Source organism: Chrysemys picta, chromosome 3 (assembly GCF_011386835.1).
Source record: "Chrysemys picta bellii isolate R12L10 chromosome 3, ASM1138683v2, whole genome shotgun sequence".
NCBI lineage: Eukaryota > Metazoa > Chordata > Testudines > Emydidae > Chrysemys > Chrysemys picta.
In genome coordinates, this window is record NC_088793.1 from 35,745,030 (window position 1) to 35,770,345 (window position 25,316).

Here is a 25,316-nt window from a genome sequence, read left to right on the forward strand (position 1 = left end):
AATAAGGACTTTATTTCCTGTGCCAGATGTGGTCGAAGGAGGGGAGGGGGATTGGCTTCCAGGGAAGTACATTCACCAAAGAGAGCGGCTTTGCGTCAAGGACAAACACACACAACTGTCACACTATAGCCAGGTCAGTCATGAAACTGTTTTTCAAAGCCTCTCTGATGCGCAGCATGCCTCAGTATGCTCTTCTAACTGCCCTGGTGTCTAGCTGTTCAAAATTGGCACAAAATGATTGTTTGCCGTTGCTTTCAAGGAGGAAGGGAGGAAGGGGAGACTGCCGACATGTACCCAAAACCATCCGCAACAATGTTTTTGCCCCATCAGGCAGTGGGAGCTTAACCCAGAATTCCAATGGGCAGCGGGGACTGTGTGATAGCTACCCACAGTGCACCACTCTGTGAGTTGATGCTAACCACGGTATTGAGGACGCACTCCGCCGACCTAATGCGCTTAGTGGGGACATGCACGATCGACTATATAAAATCCGTTACTAAAAATTGACTTCTATAAAGTCGACCTAATTTCATAATGTAGACATGCCCTAACATAGGCATCGAGAGCATAAAAGTTTACTCTAAAGAAATCTACAAATAACTTCATTACTTTCTTGTTTCTGAAGAAGGCATGAGTTCTCTTGTGATTCACCAATTGTTAGAAAACATTATTTCAGACAAAGTTACTTACAGAAGCTGTCATAAAACTAGATAACTCTTGAACCCACTTTGAGTGCTTCTGGTTCCTATTTCAAAGTAGATGAATGCTAAAATTGACTAAAGCAAGTTTAGCTGTATCCATAGCTATCTGTTAAATGGAAAGTTGTTAAAGAAACAGGGAGTGCCTCTGCAATGGCTCCTGCCTATTCTCCTTTATTTAAAGTTTTACTTCCAATGTAGTTAAGTCCATAACTATAGTGTTCAAGACACTGAAGACAAAAAGTACAGGGTCATATTAGGGTCTGGCAGTGTTGTGCTGCTCTGATAATACAAAGGTGCTGTAAACCTGCCTTAACTGGCCAGTTAAACAGTGTTTATGGCTTCAAAGCAGTTCATTCTATTTAGAGACTGTTTGGATCCAACTGTGCTCTCACCGCAGTCAATACGAGCTTTGCCATTGCTTTCGGCTGACAAAAGTAGGCCCCTTATGTACTGTATACTTTTTGCCCCAATGTTTTATTGCTAGCGACATTTTCAAGGAAACAGTATATTTTAAGTGTTGATATGCTCTTGCTATTTAAAATCCCCACGCAGTGAAGTCAGCCAGTATGATCTGCAAGATTTACATAGCCATTTCCATAGAAATCTATCGTGCCATCATATACAGAGCTCCTGACTAGGAATGGAGGATAAACTGCTGAAGAGATGAGGGCTGCCTGCAGATTTCATTTCCATCTCCATGTTCCTATTGAAAAATGGACGAAGCAGAACCAGATAACGATAATCCTGATAGGATGCTAGTCCTCCCCTTCACTTTTCCATTTGTGATGATAACTCAACAAACCTTTGGAAGGTTTCCTCAAGGTGATTTTCACATAGTCATTATTACTGGGCTATTTGGGTGGCTGATATCCTCTTTCCTTGGCGTCTGTAAGTTTCTTTTTTACAAGAAGAGCTTGGCTTGCACACCTGATAAGATATGAGAGCTGTGCGTCTGATGTTTTGAGCTGCTGCAATAAGGAAACATTGTATGTAGCCCTATTAAAATACTTGCTTTCTGGCTGCTGCACTGTATTCCAAGTGGACTGAAAAAAAGTTGGCTGCGCGGTTAAGGGCGTGTGACGGGGGCACCTTGGCAAGCAATGCAGTCAGACCTTTGAGCTGAGTGGGGACATAAACACTCCCTCTGCAAACACGGGACTCCAAATCCCTTGCAACCTAGACGACGAGTTTCGTTTCTTTCCTCACAACTGCTTGTTGTCAAAAATGCCGTCATCACCTAATGTGCAAACAGATAGTTATAGCCTCCCAGTCCCCCGCCCCCTTTTGTTTTGTGTGGTTTCCCAGCAGCAGCAAGAGGGCTCGGTTTCTCTGTAGTGGCTGCTCTGCAGAAGAACCTGCTGCCGCTGCTGGCTAGAAAACCTGGCCCTGCAGCTCAAGTGACAGCAGTGCGTGCGGTTTTCAGCTCCAGTCCAAGCCCTGGTGATAGCTGGAGGGCTGGGCGGCTAACAAACCACCCGATCGCTTTCGTTTCCCCGCGCGTTGCCTTATCGGGTTTCCCTTTCCCCGCACGTGCCACGAGGGGGCGGCGGGTCCTTGGCGCTGGCTCGGTTTTGTTTCTCCGGGTAGCTGCGGCGGGATGCTGCATCCCAGCCGGCTGGCCCGGCTCACGCTGCTGCCCCGCTCGCTTTCCGCCATGGCTGCGCCTCCCGCGGGCTGCTCCGGACAGGCCCGACCGTGCTTCGCTGTGGAGGGGCCCGGCTCGGACCTGGTCTGCTTCACCCTCAGCGGCAGCGAGGGCGCAAGCGGCAGCGGTCGCCCCGAGCCCCGCTGCTTTGTGCCCGCTCCGGGGAGGTGCTATTCCCTCTGCGTCCCCGCCACCCCTAGCGTCCCGGCGGCCAGGCTGCACCGGCGTTTGCAGCAGAGGCTGAGGCAGGGGCCGTTCGGGAGATGCCGGGTCCTGGGGCTCCTCTGCTACGGGGCGCAGGCTGCGCTGGAGAAGGGCTTCCTCATCCAGGACCCGCAGGGAGGCCCGGAGACCGAGCGCGCCCTGGAGGAACTGCTGCGGGGCCTGGGCGAGCTGCCGCCGCCGCTGGGCGTGTACGAGGCGGGCGAGCTGGGCGAGCTGTGGCAGTGCCTGTGGGCCCTGCGAGGGCCGGGCGGCAGAGAGCTGCTCCGCAGAGCCCGAGTGGTGGCCGTCGAGGAGCCGCCGCTGCACCCCGCAGTGCCCGGCCTTCGCCACGCCGCCGTGTTCCACTCCCTGGAGGCCGCCCGCAGCGTGGTGGAGCAGGTAAGATCCCGGGCAGCGGCCGTTCAGAGGGAAATGAAGCTCAGCCTGATTGCACCTACTCAGCTCCCCCGGGGCTCTGCACCTGGTTCTTTCTCGCAGTGCAGTCCCGCCACCGCCAACTTCGTATTGACATTGGCCTAAGTGAGGGGGATCAGGTACATGATCTATTTTCCTTTCTTAACCCCTGTGCCCTGGGCCTGCTTAGCAAGGAGTCTCCCACCTGGGATGCTGCATCCTACTTTCCCCAGGGGCTTATTTTTTGTGTAGACGTGATGGGGCCTGAGACACCCCAGAGTCGTTCTACTGACTTAAGTGGACATTACTTCTGAATGACACCAGCTTACATGAAATCAGGCACAGGCCCGAAGGCTGTTGGATCATAATACCTAGCACTTTTCATCAGTAGATCTCAAAGTGCTTTACAAATGAGGTATATGTGACTATCCTCATTTTACAGAAGGGGAAACTGAGGCACAGAACAGTGAAGTGACATGCCCAAGGTCACCCAGCAGGCTAATGGCAAAGCCAGGTCTCCTGAGTCCCAGTACAGTACCCTAGCCAATAAGCAAAACTTCCTCATTTAAGTACTTGAGTGTAATAACAAGTTACAAGTACATAAACAGGTTACTTTTAGTAAATGATTAATGAAGTCCTATCTAAAGTGATACCTCCATTGCTTTCAGATAATTTTTCAGAGTAACTTTAGCAACCCTTACACCTGAGGAGTTTACTCCACCTTTCCTTACTGTCTTCTTCTTCCTTGTTTTTTTTTAAACATATCCTTATTTTCAAGAAGAAATAGAGCAGAATCACCACATCTGGACCAAAGATTGGGATTGTTCAAATCAAAGAGTTTGATTCTTGTGTCTGTCTTAAAATTGTATTGTCCTTCTGTATTAAACTGTACCCTTTCCAGTTAAATATGGTCTTTTGAAAAATACCTGTGTACCAGATTGCTTGTTGAGTAATCAGTGTTACATTCATTACAGTGCACATCGTTAATCCCTGAAGCCACAGCTGTCCTTGATCTAGTGGATAAATGCCCCAAGCATTCAAAAAAGGGAGAATTTCCTGTCATAGTTATTGAAGGATTAGATGCAACAGGTAGGTGCATAATGTGAATATAGAATCACAACTGAATAATTGTTAAAATAATGTCTGATGTGACTTCTGTGCATGCTTAAGGCTCATGAGATGTTCAAAAATAAGACTTCAGAAGTGGTTGGCAGAGTCCAGAAGAGCAAGTCACAAAGATCAAAATTCTCCTCCCAGATTTGCATCTCAACTCCAAAGTAATTTTTCACTTCAGGTGCAAATTTCCTACTAATGTCATTGGAAGAGCACTTAGATAGGCAAAGTCGAATATTGGAAACAAGAGCCGTTGTGCACAGTGCAACCCTTAGTCTCTTGGAGAAGAGGAGAATCAAGGTACTTTTGAGCAACCATTAATTGCTTTTCCCAGAACAGCATTGTAAATGCCTCTGAAGATCTGTGCCTTCTGCATTTTCAGTTGTAGGGAACCACCCTAAACAGGGAGCAAAATTCATCGTGGTGTCACTCCACTGAAGTGAACAGAATTATACCAGGAATTAATTCGGCAACATCGGTGTACCCTGCCATGTCAATAAAGTTATTGAAATTGAAATGTAGAGAAGTTACCATATGAGTAGATGGCCTAAAGGGCAATAGAGTCAGGCTAGGCAAAAGGGGGAATGACTCTTTGACTAGGTATTACATTTCCAAAGCAGGAGTGTTTTAAATGGGGGTTTTATAATATAAACAAACACACCTTGGACAAGTCCCACACCAGCTCAATCTCACTGGAGCACAACATACAACAACCCTCCTGGGATCACTTCTTGTGTCACTGCTATATTCCCTTTGATCTCTTCAGCAGAGCTCCAAATCCTTAAAGAGACAGGGTGCAGGTAAAGATAACCCCGCCAGCAAATATAACTGATATACTCTTATGGGTACTACATAGAAACTGTGATAAGAACTCGAATAGTCAGATAGAAGCCTACTGTGACATAGTCAAAACCCTATCCTATAACAACACAGTCAAGATACGTAGTAAGATACTAGATAAATATATCTAAATGTGTTTTCCAGCTTAAAGGATAAGAACTTTTTTTTTGTATTTTTAAAAATTAAAGCTAATTGTTATGATGTGCCATGCTATATGTCTAAAGATTTTTTTATTTGTTTTTATTTGTATGTTAACTGCAGGCAAAACAACTGTAACCCAGTCGGTTAAGGACTCACTGAATGCACTTCTCTTAAGGTCACCCCCAGCTTGTATCAGCCGATGGCGGAAGACTTTTGATGATGAACCGACACTCATCAGGAGGGCATTTTATGCTCTGGGCAACTACATTGTTGCTTCAGAAATCGCAAAAGCATCCACCGAGTCACCTGTAGTTGTAGACAGGTTTGTAAAGAATATTTTCCTGTTGTTTGAATGTGACATCCAGTCTTTCAATGTGACAAGTAAAGCTACCTGAGTTACCTTTCTTGTCTTTAGCATTACTTTGGTGGTAGCCTGGAAAATATTTATGTATTTCTACTTAATGCTGGTTGGTGGTTTAAGTGCATATGAAAAAGGCAGCTTGATAGTATTATCTTCAACCAGGCATATTATGATATTTGTAGGCCATCAGATGCAGGAGAAATGCAGAGGACAGAAATAGGACCTTTATGCCGTCTTTATTGACCTGACTAAAGCATTTGACATCAACAGCTGTCCTGGGCTATGGGCTATTACATAAGCTTGGTTGTCCAGAAAAATTCACCAACATTCTGAGGCTAGTTCATGATGGCATGCTCAAAAAAGTCTGCTTAGATGGTGTTCTGGCTGACCCATTTTCTATCACTAAAGATATTAAAAACAGTGCTGCGTAAATGGTCCTCCCTTGTAAAATTTCTTGTGTGCAGCAATGCTCAGTGATGCTATAGGAGACCTGAACGCTGGTATCGGGATACATTTCCGATCCTCTGGAAAATTATTTAATCTGAGCAGGCTTGCTCTGTGAAGGTCTTTGAGGCAATTGTTCATGAGGTGCTGTGTGCCAATGACTGTGTTCTAGAGGCACATACTTTAGAAGAGATTCAGTTGATTACGGACAGATTCGCAGAGTCTGCAGAAAGGTACAGGCTGACAATCTGAAAAAGATAGAGGTCGTGTATCAACCTGTGCCAGGGAAACCCTACGTGAAACAAACAGTCACCATCAGCAACACAGAGCGAAATGCTGTTACAGACTTCTGTTATCTTGGCAATACATTGTGAAATGATGTTACTATAGATAAGGAGCTGACAAGTCATTTCAACAAAGCTAGTTAATCATTTGACAGATTTTCAGGCAGAGTCTGGCAGCAACATATTAAGCTTCAAACCAAGTTAAGTCTAAAAAGCAGTTGTGCTGTCCAATTTATATCAGTGTTGACCTGCTACAGCATATTAAGCTTCTAGAAGAGTTCCGTTTATGACATCTGCGTGACATATTCTGCATCAAACAGCATGATAAAGTTACCAGTAATGAAGTTCTGTAATGTAGTCACTCCACAGGGACTGAAGCCATGCTTATCTCATCACAGTTATGGTCACGTATTGAGGCTGGATGACACTAGAATGTCAAAGTAGTTGCAGTTTGGTGAACTGAACTGCGTACAAGATGGCCAGAAGAAACACTTCAAGGACACACTGTGAATGCACTTCTCACCAGCTTGTATAAGCCAGTGGAGGAAGCATAACTTGAAACAGTGCAGCATTGAAATTGACAGCTATGAGTCATCAGCAACAGATGGATCACGGTGGTGAGCAATAGTAAACAATGAGGTTCCCAGTTCAAGATTAACCGCCGTATGGATCTTGAGGCACAGAGGCTGCGTTGTAAACAGTGGTGGACTCAGCAGGCACAGATTGTAATCTCTTCCTCAGCATCGAGCTACCTATGCGCTTCATGTGGAAAGGACTGCCACTCAAGCATTGGCCTTTTTAGCCACAGTAATGCCGTCATCAGCATCAACTTGAGTCACGAAGCACAACAACCAGATTATTATAGCAGCTGTATGTCTCAAAAGACGATGCTGTAAATACCAAAGCAGTTCCGTTACTGTGTGTGGTGATGCTGCTGTGTTGCAAATGGCTAAAAGTCCAGTTCTCGAACAGCCAGGCATAGCGCAGGCAAGTACTGTGCAAGATTCCTTAATACACTACTACCTATTTGCAACAAACCTAAAGAGAGTGCAGACTGCCAATTGCAGCTGGCTGTAGGGATGTTTCAGATGAGTGTAAATTGAAGATACAAAGGTTGCGGATCTCTTGAAACACCTAGATAGATTTATGTGCGGGTTTTGGGAGGAGCCAGTGGTTATGGTACATGTAGGTACCAATAACATAGGAAAAGGTAGAGGAGAGGTTGTGGAGGCCAAATTTAGGCTTCCAGGTAAGATATGAAATTCCAGGACCATCATGGTAGCATTCTCTGAAATGCTTTCAGTTCCACACATATCGCCAGTTAGACGGACAGAACTGCAGGGTCCCAATTCATGGATGATTTGATGGCGTTTGGAGGAGGTATTTAGGATTTTTAAAAAAGGCTCCAGAGGCAATCCTGGCAATTACAGGTCGGTAAGCCTAACTTCAGTACCAGGCAAATTGGTTCAAACTACAGTAAAGAACAGAGCTATCAGACACATAGATGAACACAATATGATGGAGAAGAGACAACACATCTTTTATAAAGGGAAATTAATCTGCATCAATCTACTAGAATTCTTTGAGGCTGTCAGCAAACATACGGACAAGGGAGATCCAGCGGTTACAGTGTATGTTGACTTTCAAAAAGCCTTTGACAAGGTTCATCACCAAAGGCTCTTAAACAAAGAAAGGAGTTAGGGATAAGGGAAGATCTCTCAGGGATCAGTAATTGGTTAAAAGATAGAAAACAAAGGTTAAGAATAAAGTTAGTTTTCACAGTGGAGAGAGGTAAATAATGGGGTCCCCCGAGTGTCGGTAGTAGGATCAGTGCTGTTCCATATATTCATAAATGATCTGGAAAAAAGGGGTAAACCAGTAGTAAAATTTGCAGATGTTACAAAATTACTCAAGAGAGTTAAATCCAAAGCTGACTGCGAAGAGTTACAAGTGGACGAGAAGCTGGATATGAGTCAACAATGTGCCCTTGTTGCCAAGAAGGCTAACTGCATTTTGGGCTGTATAAGTAGGGGCATTGCCAGAAGATAAGGGACATGATCATTCCCCTCTATTTGACATTGGTGAGGCCTCATCTGAGATGAGATGTCACGAAACAGGGCAAGAAAATGGCAAATGAAATTCAGTGTTGATAAATGCAAAAGTAATGCACACTGGAAAACATAATCCCAACTATACATACAAAATGATGGGTGTATAAATTAGCTGTTACCACTCAATAAAGAGATTTCGGAGTCATTATGGGTAGTTCTCTGAAAACATCTGCTCAGTTTGCAGTGGCAGTCAAAAAAGCTAACTTTAGGAACCATTAGGAAAGGGATAGATAATAAGGCAGAAAATATGATAATGCCACTATATAAATCCATGGTATGCCCACACTTTGAATACATCTTACAGTTTTAGTTGCACCATCTCAAAAAATATATTAAAATAAGAAAAAGTACAGAGTAGGGCATCAAAAATGATTAGGGGTATGGAACAGCTTCCATGTGACGAGAGATTTAGAAGACTGGGAGTGTTCAGCTTGGAGAAGAAATGACTGAGGGGGATATGATAGAGGTCTATAAAATCATGAATGATGTGTAGAAAGTGAATAAGAAAGTGTTATTCACCTCTTCCCTGATTCTTGTGTTATGTGGTGACCCAATTAAATTAATAGGCAGCAGGTTTAAAACAAACATGAGGAAGCACTTCTTCACACAATGCACAGTCAACCTGTGGAACTCATTGGCAGGGATTGTTGTGAAGGCAAAAAGCATAACTGGGTTCAAACAAGAATTAGATAAGTTCATAGAAGATAGGTCCATCCATGGCTATTAGCCAAGATGGTCAGGGATGCAATCTCATGCTCTGGGTGTCCCTAGACCTCTGACTGCTAGAAGCTGGATGACAGGAGATGGATCCCTTGAAAACTTGCTCTGTTCTGTTCAGTCCCTCTGAAGCATCTGGCAACAGCCACTGTTGGAAGACAGGATACTAGACTAGATGGACCATTGGTCTGATGCAATATGGCCATTCTTATATTCTTATGAAATGACTGAATTTAAAACACACTTAGCCCTACAGAGATGAAAAGATAGCAGTGCAGGTGGAGAGGAGTCCTCTAAATCCCCTAATTTGTCCAATTTACTAGTTCATTAGCATAATCAAGAAATGTTATTTCCTCAGTTCTCCTGTTAAAAATATGAGTACTCTTTTTGTTGAGATGGTGACAAATTGGTGTGGCCATTCTGAATGAATGGTGAGAACATGGCTTGACATGACTGAACTGTGAAAGAGGGTTCTGGGAGCAGAATCCTTCTCATACTATCAGGCAGATGCCAGAGGTGAAACTGACTGGCTCCATGCAGCGTGTATGATCAATACTGATCTTTGAGTCAGCAAATATGTCCACTTGAAAGCAAACAACACGTGTAGAACATCTGGAGTGGAGCATGGGCTGACTGGGGCATCTCGTCCCTGTTGAAGGACATCACACAAGGGACTGAAGTGAATGATTGATAAGGGAGTGAATGTGGGGTAATTTTCAGTTGCCACCACTCTGCAGTCTCCTTTTAAAGTATTAATTAGGTAAAAATTAGTAACCACATGCTCACTGGGCATGCTTTTAAGACACCTGACTCCTTTGAGGAAAAAGAGTATAAAAACCAAGCAAATTAAATTACTGTTGGGATTCCTTAATTAACACTTAAAGAAGCAACGCTGCTAGACAGAATAGCCAAAACTCTGCTCCATGGCCTCAAATAGGACTGTGAACCAGAGGGGTCTCAAGGCAACCGAGGCCTTGCCTGGAGGGACTCCGAGACAGACCAGAGGGCTGAGAAGAACAGACCTGGAGAGAAGAAGCCGTCTATAAAATTGGTAATCGCCTTCTCTGTTTGCCAAGCAGGAACTGTGTGAGGCTAGCGCAGGGCCTGTTTGTGTGTGTTTGTGAAAAAGAGATTCATTAAGGGGAATGTATAACTCCTATGTTAGACATTAAGAGCTATGTGCTTGATATAATCCTTCACCGCTTGTGTAATTGCTTCTCAATAAACTGCTGTGCATTGAAAATAATTACTGTGGACCTTTTTCACTGGTATGACAGTAATCTCCTCTGCCAGGAGCCAATAAAGATCAATTTCAGGAGTAGTAGCGCCCCCTGTTGTCAGCATTTGGTAGCAGAGGATGGTTTGCTGTCATGTTTAAGTGAATGGGGTCTTTAAACTGAATGAAACTGCTTCTGAACTGGTTGCCTGTTAAGAGCTTGGTATCCTGAATCATTGGTGTTAACCGACTAATTTAAATATTGTTCTGAATCAGTTCTGACTTATATTAATTACAGTACGAAGAGAGAGAAGTATACCGGTGAGTGGGGTTGTATTGACCATTCTCGGAGTCGATGATGTTTTGCAAATGCAGACAGGGAAAGGTCGTCGAACCGGAGGACAAGGGGAACGCCCCAAAGCCTCCGAGTGTGGTTGTTGAGTGTTTGTTAAGACAGGTGTTTAAAAGCTTGGGGTCTGATCCATGTCTGGCTGATGCAGTCCCCATACTGCATGAGAAAGTTTTGGACAACTTGCTGTTGATGTATCGAAAAGGTTACACTCCTGAGAAAGCCCAAACAGCAACACATGTCATCTGTGCTATGTATTGTGCTGTAGATAAATTTGTAAAGGAGCGAGATGTTTTGGAACGTCAGCGAGATGTTGTGCAAGAAAGTTTGGAACAAGAATTGGAAAAACTAAAATTGCAGAATGAAAGCCTGACACGTGACTTGCAAACTGCTGTAGCACAAAATGTAACCAAGGCTCAGCAGATAACAGCTTTAACACAAACATGTCTGGAAAGAATAAATATACAGGTGGAAGAGGAAGAGGAGCCCCTTCCAGGGCCTCCGGAAGCCCAGCCAGTAGTGATAGCAAAAACGCCTCAGCCTTCACGGCAAATACTAGAGGAAGTAAATTGTCCTCTGACTGAAACTAAAAAATAGGAACTGGATAAACAAATGGACTCTTTGACTAAGAAAACATGTTTGTCTTGGCTGTTGGAATCTTGAAGATTTAAGAGAACTGGTAATAACTTGTGCTGGCCCTATGGAAGGAATGGCTTTGTGGGCAGAAATTGAGGCAGAGTTAAACAAAGGGGACAGAGACAGTGTTATCCAGAAGGTAGGCTGATACTTTCTGACCCCCTCTGAATTAAGAAGGATGGCTTTGTTGATACATCAAGAGGAAGGAGAATCTGTTCTAGCTTATTGTACTAGGTTGTTGTTGGTATGCTCTCTGGTTGAAATCGAGGAAAAACAGCTGACAGATTTGTTCTTTGATGGTTTAAGGGAACCTATTAAGGTGTTCATAGGATCCTGGATGGATTGAAATCAGGTTGAATTGATTAAAGCAGCTCGGGAGGCAGAAAGGGTACTAAGTGGTGCAGGTAGTTCTTCTCGGAAAGTGATTAGTGAGGCTTCCTACAGCAGTCAAGCAGGCTATAATGGATCCAACCACACTGATATGAGACATTGTAGTTGCAATTAAATAGGACAAGGCTGAGGAAGGCATGGTAGGAGATATGGAGTGTTTAGTGGGGGATCATTGCGAGCTCAGGTATAGGCTCAACTTCAGGAAAGAGGGGCAGATATGGCCCGTTTGGATGGGCAACCTCTGGAGACTTTGCTAGCTGCTTTAAGTGATTTGATGGCAAGGACTAGATCACAGTCAATGCTGCAATCAGGAGTTAAGGCTGTTGAGACCGTGGGAACAGGTACAGAAGATCTGCTGGTGATTTCTTATGGCTTGTTATCCCCAGAATTGGCTCAGATGAAACTGGCAGCTCCCTGTCAGGTTGACTCCAAATTTCAGTAAAAATGCCTCGCCCTTAGCAACCCCTGTCCCCAACAGTAAATGTTAGTAGCCAAATTACAGCCCCACATAAATGGTAAATCTTACGTGGAAGAGGGGACAGACAGAAACATATAATGGTTGCTGGCATTAATTAATACAGGAGCAAAGGCAACTTTAAGTATTAAAACACCTTCCGTGGGTAGTAGATCAAGCTAAATTTTAAATAAATACAGTGGTTTGTAACAGCTATATTAAAAAGTAGATATGGTACAATAGGAAAAGTGAATGATTAAGTTGGCAGAAAGGCTGGTTCTGAAGAAAGAGATTGTAAATAACAAGGTGATTTCAGAAGGATTAAGAAAGTGAGCCTGTAAAGCTATGGCAGCTGTGGCACTGCCAGACAAAAAGTGGATAAGGGAATTTCTCATGGTTTGGGCTAGAAAGAAAAGGCAGTGGTAAAGATAGTGGGGGGAAAAATGTGTAAAGCCAGCTCCTCAGTATTCCTATCCAGCAGAAGCTGTTCCCCACATTTAAAAAAAAAAAAAAAAAAAAGGGCCTGTTGCAGGATCTAAAAGCACGAGGGGTAGTAGTAAAGTGTCACAGCCCCTGCAACTCCCCAATCTGGCTTGTACCGAAACCGGATGGCAGATGACATCCAATGATTATATTATAAAAATATAATTGTAAATCTACTCCTGATGTAGCCAACCTTCCAACTATAATGACCAGAGCAGTAGCCAGGGCTAAATGGTTCTCTGTGCTGAATTTGTTATTTGTTTCTTTGCTATGTTATTAGCCTCTATGAATTTATTTCCTTTTGTTTATTTTAAACCTGCCGCTTAGCAATCTTAATTGGTAACCCCTAGTTCTTGTGCTATTAAAAAAAAAAAAGAAGTAAATAACACTTTCTTATTTACTTTCTCAACAACTGTCAGGATTTCATAAACCTCTATTGTATTCCCCCTTTAGTTATCTTTTTTCCAAGCTGGAAAATCCCAGTCTTAATCTTTTCATATAGAGTTGTTCCAGACCCCTGTTTATTTTTGTTACTTTTTTTTCTGTGCTATTTTTTTTCCAGTTATGGCTGTTGCACATTAAGTGAATGTTTTTAGGGATCTATACGCAATGATTCCAGACCTTTTTTTTTTTTTTTTTTTTTTTTTTTTTTTTTTGGGTGGTAGCAACTAATTTAGACCCCATTCTTTTATACTGTATGTATAGTTGGAATTATGTTTTTGATAGCTCAGTGGTTTGAGCATTGGCCTGCTAAACCCAGGGTTGTGAGTTCAATCCTTGAGAGGGCCATTTAGAGATTTAGTTGGGGATTGGTCCTGCTTTGAGCAGGGGGTTGGACTAGATGACTTCCTGAGGTCCCTTCCAACCCTGATATTCTATGTTATTCAACGTGCATTACTTTGCATTTGTCAGCATTGAATTTCATCTGCTTTGTCACCCAGTTTTGTAAAATCCCTTTGCAACGCTTTAAAGTCTGTTTTGGACTTGACTATCTTGAAGTTTTGTATCATCTGCAAATTTTTGCCACTTCATTGTTTGCCTTTTTAATATATAGATCATTTAACAGTTCTGCCTTTTCCCAGTACAGATCCCTGGAAACGCCACTTTTTACCTCTCTCCATTCTAAAAACTAACCAGTTATTCTTGCCTTTTGTCTCTTATCTTTTAACCAGTTATTGATCCATAAAGGACTTTCTCTTTTCTCCTATAACCACTCACCTTGCCTAAAAACCTTTGGTAAGGATTCAAAGACTTTCTGAAGATCTGAGTACACTATATTCACTAAATCACCAGGTCTATATCCTTGTTAATCCTCTCAAAGAATTCTAGTAAACTAATCTTTACTATAATTTCTGAACTGTAAACATGAATGCACATTTTTTTAGTTCTTCTATATTGGCTTTATTCTTCTTGGGTGTTCCAAGGTGCTAAAGAGACCTTAATCACCCAGTGGCCTCACTGGTTGTGTAGTAGGCTTCCTGCTTTTGATATACTATCAGTATAGGAAAATCTCAAAATCTGAAAGCAGCCTCCAGGCTTAATTCTCTGAGGAGGGGAAAGTTTTAAAAAAATCTTTTGGAAATTCTAAATTTAAGTACACCTCTACCCTGATAGAACACGACCTGATATAACACGAATTCGGATATAACACAGTAAAGCAGCAGGGAGCCCTGGGCCCTTTAAAGTACCACCCGAGCCCCGCTGCTTTACCGCGTTATATCAAAATTCATGTGGTGCCCCAGGCCCTTTAAATCCCCGTCCGATCCCCACTACCAGAACTCCGGCGGTGATTTAAAGGGACCGGGGCTCCCCACAGCAGCTGGAGCACCGGGCCCTTTAAATCCCCGCCGGGGAAGCCGGTCCAGTCCGGCACCGCATACAGCTCTTGCCGATACGCCGTACCAGACTGAACCCGATATAACGCAGTCTCACCTATAAGGCGGTGAGATTTTTTGGCTCCCGAGGACCGTGTTATAGCGGGGTAGAGGTGTATTGGGATAGATAACGGTGCAGATTTAATCAAATGCCTAGCCAGAGTAAACCTCACTGTGGGCAACAACTTGAATCCAACCGCTGCAAAGAAAGTCCCGTACAAAAGTCATGTTAGAGTTGTTTCCCTGATAATGTTTACTCTAACAGCATTTATTTCACTAGGATCAAAGGGAGAAAAAAGGCTAAAAGAAAACAAAGTAAAAGGGAATAAAACAAATTTCTATCCAGGTAACTGATTTTCCAGTACAAAAACTCTCCACAACTCAGTAAAGGAATATCAAATTGCTAAACCCAGTAAAGGGGATGATAAGAAGAAAGAATGTGGAAGATGGGGAAATCAGGCACCCTATGGTAACAGAATCTGCCTTTCCCTTTGTGACCATGAAAAACACTCAGGGAATGTGGACATTTCATGTACCAAGTAAGGCATGTATTTCTGTGTTGGTACTGGGATTAACATCCAAGATATTAACAAAAGGATGGCAAGAAACTACAGGAAAACATGTTTTAGTAGTTATATTCCCTCTTAACTAACAAAAGGTGTTTAGGGAGCTCAAGTGTAACAAATGGTTCATATGCATTAGGGGCCAAAGTATCCCAAGCAATTAATACCAAAACTGGGGAATTGTGGGACCCATATACACCACAGAAAAAACCCCTTACACATACCAACACCATCGGGGAAAAAGCACCCCAAGAATATATAATTCAAGGGGGTTGGTTTAAAAATGAAACTCAAATTCCAGTCATAAATATAGGATCAACTGTAAAATTGTATAACATCACTGAGAATATGGAAATGTGTCAATGAAGATGTAATTGGTGCACACACAATACATGTTTACTGGGGTATTATAATAAATCTGTATTTAAAGTGTCCAAACAAAAATACCCTAACATAAATGTGCTTTAAAATGCCATACTTCATATGGGGACAATATGTAATATATGGAAGGATAAACATGAGTTAATGTAACCAAATCAACACAAGAACATCACAATGTTCCTAAATGTATAAAATGGTTAATTCCAGATTGTAATCCTAGTAACAACAAATCAAAATTTAAGATTTCTGTAATCTTAGTCCCTAAGGAGTGGATAATCAACAGTCTGTCATAGAGTCACCAAGCTAATGCTCTAAAACTGCTCTCTAAAAAGGCGGTCAAAACCCTGGTGAGGCATGCCTCCCCTCATACTGTTGCCGGGGCAAAAAAGCCTAAGTGGTCTTGGTGTTCCTCTGTCTGACCTCAGGGCATTTAGCATCCCCGCAATGAGTCTACCTGGGCGTGGCTCCTGGGGAAGCCAAAGGGTCCTGCGCTTCAACTCCATAGAGAGCTGTAACTCTCAGCCAACATTGTAAAACGGAGGGTTTATTAATTAACAGGTACACAAAGTGGAACGGACTTGTTGGCACAGGAATCGGTAACTTTTAGCCAAGTCCATCTTGGATTCCCCACCTCTCTCCCAACCATAGACTGCCCAGCTTCTAGCAACCCAACCTCCAACACGCCCACTTCCCCTCCTCCTAGTCTTTGGCTCACTTCCCGGTCATAGTGTCACCTGGTCGCATCCCACCTCCTAGGTTTTAGGTTACGAAGAACACTGTCTATAGCTTACATACAGGCAACTGGAGTAGCCTTACCTGCCCCCCAGGGTCTTAGCAAGTCACATGCACTTGTTCCTACTACCTAAGCATTGATGCAACACGCAGGAAAACTAAGGCACCACATAGTATTTATGCAAAACAGTCACAACTCACATAGACTCACAATAAAACGTGTACCAAGTAATATATGCCAGCACCTGGAAAATAAAACAGGGTACTATAAAATACTGTAGTACCAAAAGGAAATGGATTATAGTAAATACCCAAACTAAAATGGAAACAAATAATAGGAGCCCAATAAAAACAGGGCACCTTAATCACAGAAGGAAATTGAAATTAAAAAGGGGGTAACCTCATCATGAATTTACAATAAAAAAAAGGGTTGGTGGGAATTATGTAAAATAAACCAAGATATATGTTGGTATCAAAAAGAAAAAGGTAATGTAATAATAACCTGACCTATAAACCAAGGGATGTGGTGTACGCGTGGAGATACAACTCATTTCCAGTATGAACAATATCAGTGGCACCCTCAGATAACTAAAACCTTTATAAAAACAACGAGGAGTCCTTGTGGCACCTTAGAGACTAACACATTTATTTGGGCATAAGCTTTCGTGGGCTAGAATCCACTTCTTCAGGTGCATGGAGTGGAAAATACAGTAGCAGGTATATATACATAGTACATGAAAAGATGGGAGTTACCTTGCCAAGTGGGGAGTCAGTCTAATGAGACAATTCAATTAACAGTAGAATACGAAGGGAGGAAAAATCACTTTTGTAGTGGTAATGAGGAGTGGGTTTTAGCCCACAAAAGCGTATGCCCAAATAAATTTGTTAGTCTCTAAGGTGCCACAAGAACTCCTCGTTGTTTTTGCTGATACAGACTAACACAGCTACCCCTCTGAAACCTAAAACCTTTATGACTCACCCTAGATTAACATCGCCAAATTGAAGGAAAATAAAGTGAAATGATACAGATTGGGATATGGAAATACAAACTAATCAAAGCACACTGGACCAAGTAGAACAGTCAGCTAGACTGATAATATCTTTAAAAGGTATGCTTGCTTGAAAGTATAAAATTGTTGAAAAAGCTATAGAAAAAATAAGACCTCAGAGGTGTGCTTGGTATGATGTTGTATGTCAAGTAGCAGCATAACATGGAGTTAAATGGGCAATGTTATTTTGAATTTGTAAAACTGCAGTGTTACTCTATATCAGAGGTTCCCAAAGTGGGCAATACCACCCCCTGGGGGGCGCTGGAATGATCCAGGGGGGCAGTAGTAGCCTCGGGTGCAATTGGGGGGCGTTGAATAAAAATAAGGGGGTGGTGGAAGCATAAAGAAAGAATATAAGAAAATTTTGAAAAACCATTCGTACATGTTTCATCTATTGTGTAACATAGAGTTAAAGTTGTAGTGATTACTTTATTTTCCAAATAAATTCACAAATTATAACCGATCAGGTGTCAAGTCCGCCAACAGCTCTTAACAAGCAAGTGTTGGCAGGCGAGCGTGTCGCGCATTGTCGGGAAGTCCAGCATGCATCGGCAGGAATATGTGCGTGTAATGACTTGTTTACAATACGATACTATAAATAGGCGACATGTATGAAATCTAATTTAGATTGTTTCTTAATTGTGTAAAAAGCAGTTAACAATAGTGCAATAAGTATTTAAAATTTTTTATTCATATTCAATACCTTCGATCTTTACCGATTACGGATCACATACAAAGCAAATTGTATTATTGTTGTTTCAATAAAACAGCAATTTACACGTCAGTATTTTTATACATTTTCTTACATATCTACCGTACGTTTGTGTCTCTAGTGCTTACTAATAATAAAATCGTAGCAGGCTTGTGTTGGTACAGTACTATTTGAAGTGTACAGTCAATATATTTGTCATATTTTTTATTACAATATTAACAAAAACGGGAATGAAATCGTAAAAAAACTGTTAAATATTAACATTTATTTATATCTATCGAATCATCTGTGTTAATTGGTAAATAAGGCGTGTGTTAATAAGGAACAATTATTTAAATAAGGGCAAACTAAATTAAAACTATTAACTGATTTTTAATTGCATATTGATTATTTTTTAATTAATTATTTCTTGATAAATATAGTTTGATATTTGACAATTTAATATCAAATACATATATCTAATGCTGAGCAAAGAACAAAACCCAGTTTATTAGTTTCATTAGTATTTTAGTTTGGTTGTCTTTTGCCATCTTACGCAAAAACCACTGTATACCTGATGTCGTGGGCGATATTCTAATAACACATCTTTCTTTACTATATTGTAGGACGTAGGTAGAAATATAGATACATAAAAGAACACCAATTTGTCACTGCATCTTTCTGTTTGTTCGCTTAAAGAAGGTAGATTTCCAGGGGGGCGCTGAGTAATTTTTTTTCTGAAAAGGGGGCGGTAGGCCAAATAAGTTTGGGAACCTCTGCTCTATATGCTTCTGTTTTAAATACCAAAATGTGTAAGCAATATAAAAAAAAAAAAAAGCAAGCTTTGCGAAAAACTTATAAAATTGAGTTGTATTTTGCTACTAAAAATCGTAAGATAATGCTTTACGTTTTATAAAAACCAGAAAAGGAGACACATGATCTAATAGTGTACAAATTGCAGGTATGATTGATGCGATATTACAATTATCTTTGGTAATTGAATATCGAATGTGGGATTGTTGGGATGGTGTCAAATTGGTGTGGCCATACTGAATGAATGATGAGAACATGGCTTGACATGACTCAACTGCGAAAGAGGATTCTGGGAGCATTTATTACACTTTCTTCCATGTTTCATTTCATGAGTCTTGTATGTTGCAGTTTATATGCTTCACTGGTTTGCTATTCATTTCTTCCTGCCTTGGATTTTTCTTTTCTTACTTTTTATTAGGTATTAAGATCCAGATTTTTCAAGGAGCTCATCCCACATCTAAGAACCAAAATAAGTGGCTAGATTTTCCAAGAAGCTCAGCAGCCAATGTGATTGATCTCTTTAGAAAATCTGGCTATAAGTGTCACAGTGGGAACTGCTGGGTGCTGAACATTTGAAAATCTTGTTCTGAGCTCTTTCAAAAATCAGACCCTAAGGGGTCTATTTTAGATGTACTGAGCACACACAACTGGAAACTGTGGTTACTCAGCAACTCTGAAAATAAGGCTCAATCTGTCTAACTTTTTTGCTTTTGTTTATATGTCTTCATATTTTTCTTCCCGTTTTCATGACATGTATTTATGCAAGTATGTGTATTTTTATTAATGAAGGAGACATAGGTGTGAGTTCAGATACCCAACGCATCTACATATTGGAAAAATAACCATAATCAGGTAAACCAACTGATCTGTTACCTGAAAAAAAGTGTTAATAGTTATTTGGTGTCCTAATGGAAGCAGCTGTCAAACAAAACTTCCTGATCATAGAATCATAGACGATTAGGATTGGACGAGACCTCAGGACGTCATCTAGTCCAACCCCCTGCTCAAAGCAGGACTAACACCAACTAAATCATCCCAGCCAGCGCTTTGTCAAGCCGGGCCTTAAAAACCTCTAAGGATGGAGATATCACCACCTCCCTAGGTAACCCATTCCAGTGCTTCACCACCCTCCTAGTGAAATAGTGTTTCCTAATATCCAACCTAGACCTCTCCCACTGCAACTTGAGACCATTGCTCCTTGTTCTGTCATCTGCCACCACTGAGAACAGCCGAGCTCCATCCTCTCTGAACCCCCCCTCAGATAGTTGAAGGCTGCTATCAAATCCCCCCTCACTCTTCTCTTCTGCAGACTAAACAAGCCCAGTTCCCTCGTAAATCATGTGCCCCAGCCCCCTGATGATTTTTTAATAAAGCTCCCGTTCTGTTCACATTCTTTTACATGTGGTTAAGGACTGAACTGCACATTCCCTACCAAATTTGTTGCATCACCTAAGCATTAAGCAGGATGATTAGTATCCACAAAATATGTTTTGGGTTTGGATTTGGAAAAATAAAAGTGAATGTTTCTGATTTTGGTCTGGCTCAGAAAATAGGAACTTGCTGTTTTTTGGTGCAAGCTTGGATTTTATTGGAGATAGTTAGAGAACTGTTTGCCCAATACATAGCCTCTTTCTAATGTTTTATTTAACAGTAACAAATAATAATTAGACATTTTGTTTTATTACTTTGATCAATTATTTATGGGTACAAAATCCTCATGGTCCCCCACGCATTGTGACTGTGTATTAGGCTAGCATTATTAGAGGGTACTGATTTCTTTTACGTAAGTAGTTCCTTCTATTAGGAGGTTTTATAATGTTAATTTTTTTAAATGGTCATGTATGCATCCCACTCCTATATCTTTTCCTGACAGGTATTGGCACAGCACTGCTGCCTATGCAATTGCCACTGAAATAAGTGGAAAAGTGCAAAATCTTCCTCCAACTCACCATGAGGTGTACCAGTGGCCTGAGGACCTGCTCAAACCCGATCTTGTCCTGCTTTTGACAGTTAGTCCTGAGGAGCGGATCCGGAGACTACAGGGACGGGGGCTGGAGAAAACGGAGGAGGAAACTGAGCTAGAAGCTAACAGTTTGTTTCGCCAAAAGTATGTCTTAATAATGAATAAGGCCAGAGATGGAATCCTCACCCAATTAAAATCAGTAGCAAAACTCCCATTTACTCCATTGGGGCCAGGATTTCCATATGCCTAGACTGTCCTGTTACTCAACTTCCTTACTCCCCCAAGTTCAAAGAAATTCATAGTGAAGGTAGAGTTTTGGCCCATCTCTAGTAATTACTCCCATTTTTGACGGCTACAAGAAGCCAGAACCTTGGTTTTAGATCTCACATGAAAGACTACATTTTCAACATCACCATGATCTGTGGTATTAACAGAATAACTGTGAATATGCAGAAGTATTTCATAAGGTTGAAAACTCATTATTCATTACAGAATTTAACTTAAGCTCTTTTTTTGGAAAATTCTATGGGTGTGTAATGTTGACCATTTTCATAAAAAAGTTATAGAACTTCTCAGAATTTAATTACACCTCTACCCCGATACAACGCGACCCGATATAACACGAATTTGGATATAACGCGGTAAAGCAGCGCTCCAGGGGATCAAAGCAAGTTCGATATAACACGGTTTCACCTATAGCGCGGTAAGATTTTTTGGCTCCCGAGGGCAGCATTATATCGGGGTAGAGGTATATCTGATTTTGGGGGCTAAGCTAGATTTTATAAACCTAAAATTGACCTTGACAATGATGTATTAAGAGACCGTACAAATCTCACTGTTTTCACCAAATTGTAAAAATCATGTTTTATGCTCCATTAATTATATATGATCATAAACTAAAAAAAACTCTGGAAGGAGAATCCAAACACTACAGGGAAAAGTATAACACTGGCAGAAGCATTTTTCCATCCCAGCCTGAGAGAGCTAATTAGACTTTCTTTCTGGTTAACTATATTACATACGTTCATTATCTGTGCCAAAGACTAGCCTATTGGCTTGGGTTGAGATAATCTTTTCTCCTGGGGGAAGAAATAAGTTACTCACAAAACAGAGTTCTGTAGGTGTTATTCCAGAGGATTTCACTATAGTGTAGTGGAAAGGGGGCATCACCTTAAATATTACTTAGATATTAGATATCCAGAAATCTGTTCAAATCTCTGGGTATCTACATGGAGCTGTGTCACTCTCCAGGACCCTCTTTACACTGGCAGCACAGCTTCGTTTTCAGCTAGTCTGCCAGTAGCTTTTTGGTAGCACTCATTTTCCCTGGGGCTTTGGTGGCATAGAAGTTGCGGAGCTGGGAAATGAGGAGGAGCTTAATACTGCAGTACTCCACAATAGCTTCCATGGGAACGTCCTCAGGAGCCTCCACATATCTGGAGGTGTATAATGCCAGGTAGAATAACCATCCTCCCAATTTTGACCTAAACCACACTCCGCCACACTCCTTTGCAAACACAGAGCCCGAGCCCCACACACTTCATGCAGTAGGATCTGACAAAGAGCAGGGGAGTGTGTGATGTGTGTGGGGGAAGGGTGGTATGATACCGTTTGGCTTTCCCTCTATTATGCCGTTGGCTGTAATCTCTGTACAATATCTTGCTTTAGATATGGCCCTTAGTTATTACTATTCATTAGATACAGTCAACCTGGATTTGGGACCGACTTCAGAATCTTGCTCTATTGGTCCTTCAGGTAGAAGCCTGAGTGGTTTTGAAATGATCAGTTTTGTAGGAGTAAAGAAAACAACCTCCTTCACTGCTGACATACCCCTGAGAGGCTAGTTGTGGAAGAGCCATGTTTTATAAGAATTGATTGCTTGCGGACCAAGCAGCAAGGTTTTCATAGTACTGTTTGCATATGCAGCAGGGAGGAAGATAAATGGAAGGTGTGAGAAAGTTGTCTCACAGGAACAACAAGCTCCTAGCTGAAATCAGATCAGAGAAAAAGGAGCCTGTGCTGGGGTTATGGTATTCCTCCATTGCAAAACAAACAGACCTGGGGAGAGGAGCATCTCCTGCAATGAGCAGATTGTTTTGTCTCAGGAACATGGTTTGGCGGTGAGTGTGCATATTGTGAATCCCATCTTCATAAATAACTGGTCATGGTTTGTTGTTGTGCCTTGTGGCACGCTGCAATGTATTTAATTCTTGGCTTCGTTCTAGAATTTTTCTGCAGCCAGTGCATTTTCAGAGTCAGATACACCTTTTCATTTCATGGCAGTTTGTTGTTATAGAATGTATCACTTGCTTTATTTTTATTTATTGTTTGTTTTTAAATAGAGTTGAAGAGTCATACAAAAGGATGGAGAACCCTGGATGCCAAGAGGTTGATGCCAGCCCCTCCAGAGAAGAGGTTCTGAGGACTGTTTTGCACCTAATTAAAAAACACTGTGGTTCATTATAGCTGCTTTTGTGTGGCAGCATTTACAGTGAGTTGCTTATGTGTCCTCTATTTTTCCTCCCTGGAAATGCACTGCACTCAGCTCTTTTCCATTCAAATAAGCTGCTCCAGAATTCTCAGACAGAAGAGTCTCCCCTTTCCTCTACCCAATCTAAACAGTGTTTTTATACTAACTCTTTGCTGCCTAATGTACTTTGTATATAGGGCAAAACACAACTCACATGCTGTCCACCATCCCTGATGCAGCCACCAACAAATCATTAGGGACAGATCAGGTATATGAGATGGTAATAGGAATGTGCTGGCATTTCTAACAATGTCATTGTATTCCATCACTGCATAGAAAACCTGATCCTGCATTCCTTGCATACCCAAACTCCAACTGACTTCAGTGTGAGTTTTGGGTGTGCAAGGAATGCAGAATCAGGAGGAGAATCTGAAACACAGTCTAGCAGTAAAGCCATTAAATGATCCAACATTCAGAAAACCTGGAAACCACAGTCCCAGTGTTGTTTACTAAAATTGGCATTTGGATATTAGAGTGACCAGCATCCTGCAGAAGTGTGAAATAAATGAGGGCCTGATTTTCCCAAGTGCTGAGTACCAATAACTCCTGTTGAAGTCAATGGACGCTATGAGTGCTAAGGCTTCAGTACCAGGCTCTGAAAAATCAGGCCCTGAGTAAATAAATACAAATACGTCAATACAAAAAAAGGAAAGATCTGAATTGCAGGTCAAACCATTTGAAAGAGAGGCAGGTGGAAGGAGGGCAGAGTCTGCATACTGGCACATTAGAAACAGGGACCTGAGAGGAAATCAAAATATAAAACATTTTGTAAATAATAAATAGAATATTTTTCTACACAGATTTTTCCCCCAACCTATTTTTAATGCATTAATGTTATTTGCTCGCCATTTGATGGAATTAATGTAAAGCAGAAAGACATGGAGAATCTACTTGCAACATTCATTTGAGTCAGTTTTTTCAGCACTTTATCTGTACTGAGGTTTCTATTAATATGTTTTATGCAGAGGCAGCTGGACACCATCTCTACCCTGCAAAGACTTATGCATAGGCTCAACTTTATACACATGGGTACTCATGTTGGGGCTACTCACCAGGCATAAAGCCGAACATGTGTGTAAGTCTTTGCAGGATCAGGGCCTAACTGAAATTCAAGATGGAAACCTAAATTAAATGGCATTTTATTTCTAATCTTGTTTATATTTAAGTTCCTTTATTAAATAAGCATAATTGCTCTATAAATATCTCTTGTAAATAAATGTGTACATGAGTGTGACTAAACATGGTATTACCCTCCATCAGAGCAAAGCGTGTGTGCAAGGGAGAAAAGTGTAATAGGAAGAAAACCATCCAAACACATTTTTATTTAGTTAATTTACATTTTATTTGGTTTACTTATTATTAAGTAAGTAGTGCCTGGTGGCCCTTTACACACACGTAGAATAGGAACTCACAATTATGATTATACTGTACATTTGTCTTAGGAGACATCTGAAGCGTTCAGATAATCAGTTTTGAATAAAGGAATTTCGGATGTGGAGAGCATAACCAAATTTGGATAATCAGAGGTTGGATAACTGGGGTTTACTTGTCCTGTAACTTTTAGAGTCTTACCTCTTCCAACCCTATTAAATGCTCTGCCCATGGAATGCAAGTACTCCTTGATCAGACAGAGCTCCAGTAAAGCCAGGCTGTTTTTCTGCCTTTCCTGTATGTATTGATAAGGAGGGTAATGTAGCTAATAAAATCTGTTACACACACAAGCTATAACACTTATGGACTATTCACATTCCTTGGAGCTAATATACTTACGATATATAGCGGGCAGTACAATAAAACAACATTGCTCAAGTTAATGTGTTCCTTTCTTTTCTTTGTTAGAATTAAAGGTCTGTATGCAGTATTGCACATGGCTATCCAGAATGCTAAAGATAATGATACAGATACTTGATAATTATTGATGACTATTTATGATTCCTGTAACCTCTTTCTTACAAAGATCCCAAAGCACTTTACAAATATTAATTATATTTTACAAACCTCCCTGGGAAATGGGTGAAAGAAGTATAAGGATGTCTCTTTAGCAGCCACTGAAATGCAGCTACCCTCAGGTATGGAAGCAGTAGAACTACACAATAATTTAGAACAGGAAGTGAAGAATATCCTATCCAGTTGTGGCTGAAGGTTAGGTAGGTGGTACATGTTTACCTTGGAACTTAACTAGGTCGCAGGGCTCAAGCCACCCCATCTTACAAAAAG

General features: G+C 41.4%; 1 protein-coding gene across 1 annotated transcript; it reads left to right on the top strand.

Moving 5' to 3' along the window:
• CMPK2 (cytidine/uridine monophosphate kinase 2) lies at window positions 1–24,908 on the top strand. The gene is made up of 5 exons (XM_005287763.5): window positions 1–2,949; window positions 3,939–4,053; window positions 5,179–5,380; window positions 20,480–20,713; window positions 22,912–24,908. The coding sequence occupies exons 1-5, from the start codon at window positions 2,299–2,301 to the stop codon at window positions 23,033–23,035; spliced, it is 1,326 nt and encodes a 441-aa protein (XP_005287820.2). The 5' UTR covers window positions 1–2,298; the 3' UTR covers window positions 23,036–24,908.
• The last annotated feature ends 408 nt before the right edge of the window (window positions 24,909–25,316 follow it).

What these genes read in the sequence shown, in the direction of transcription:
- CMPK2 (XM_005287763.5), top strand. Translation starts at nt 2,299, where the DNA reads ATGCTGCATCCCAGCCGGCTGGCCCGGCTCACGCTGCTGCCCCGCTCG. An exon ending in TCACCTGTAGTTGTAGACAG is followed by an intron (nt 5,381 to 20,479) that starts GTTTGTAAAGAA and finishes TTTTCCTGACAG; the next exon opens with GTATTGGCACAGCACTGCTG. An exon ending in AACAGTTTGTTTCGCCAAAA is followed by an intron (nt 20,714 to 22,911) that starts GTATGTCTTAAT and finishes GTTTTTAAATAG; the next exon opens with AGTTGAAGAGTCATACAAAA.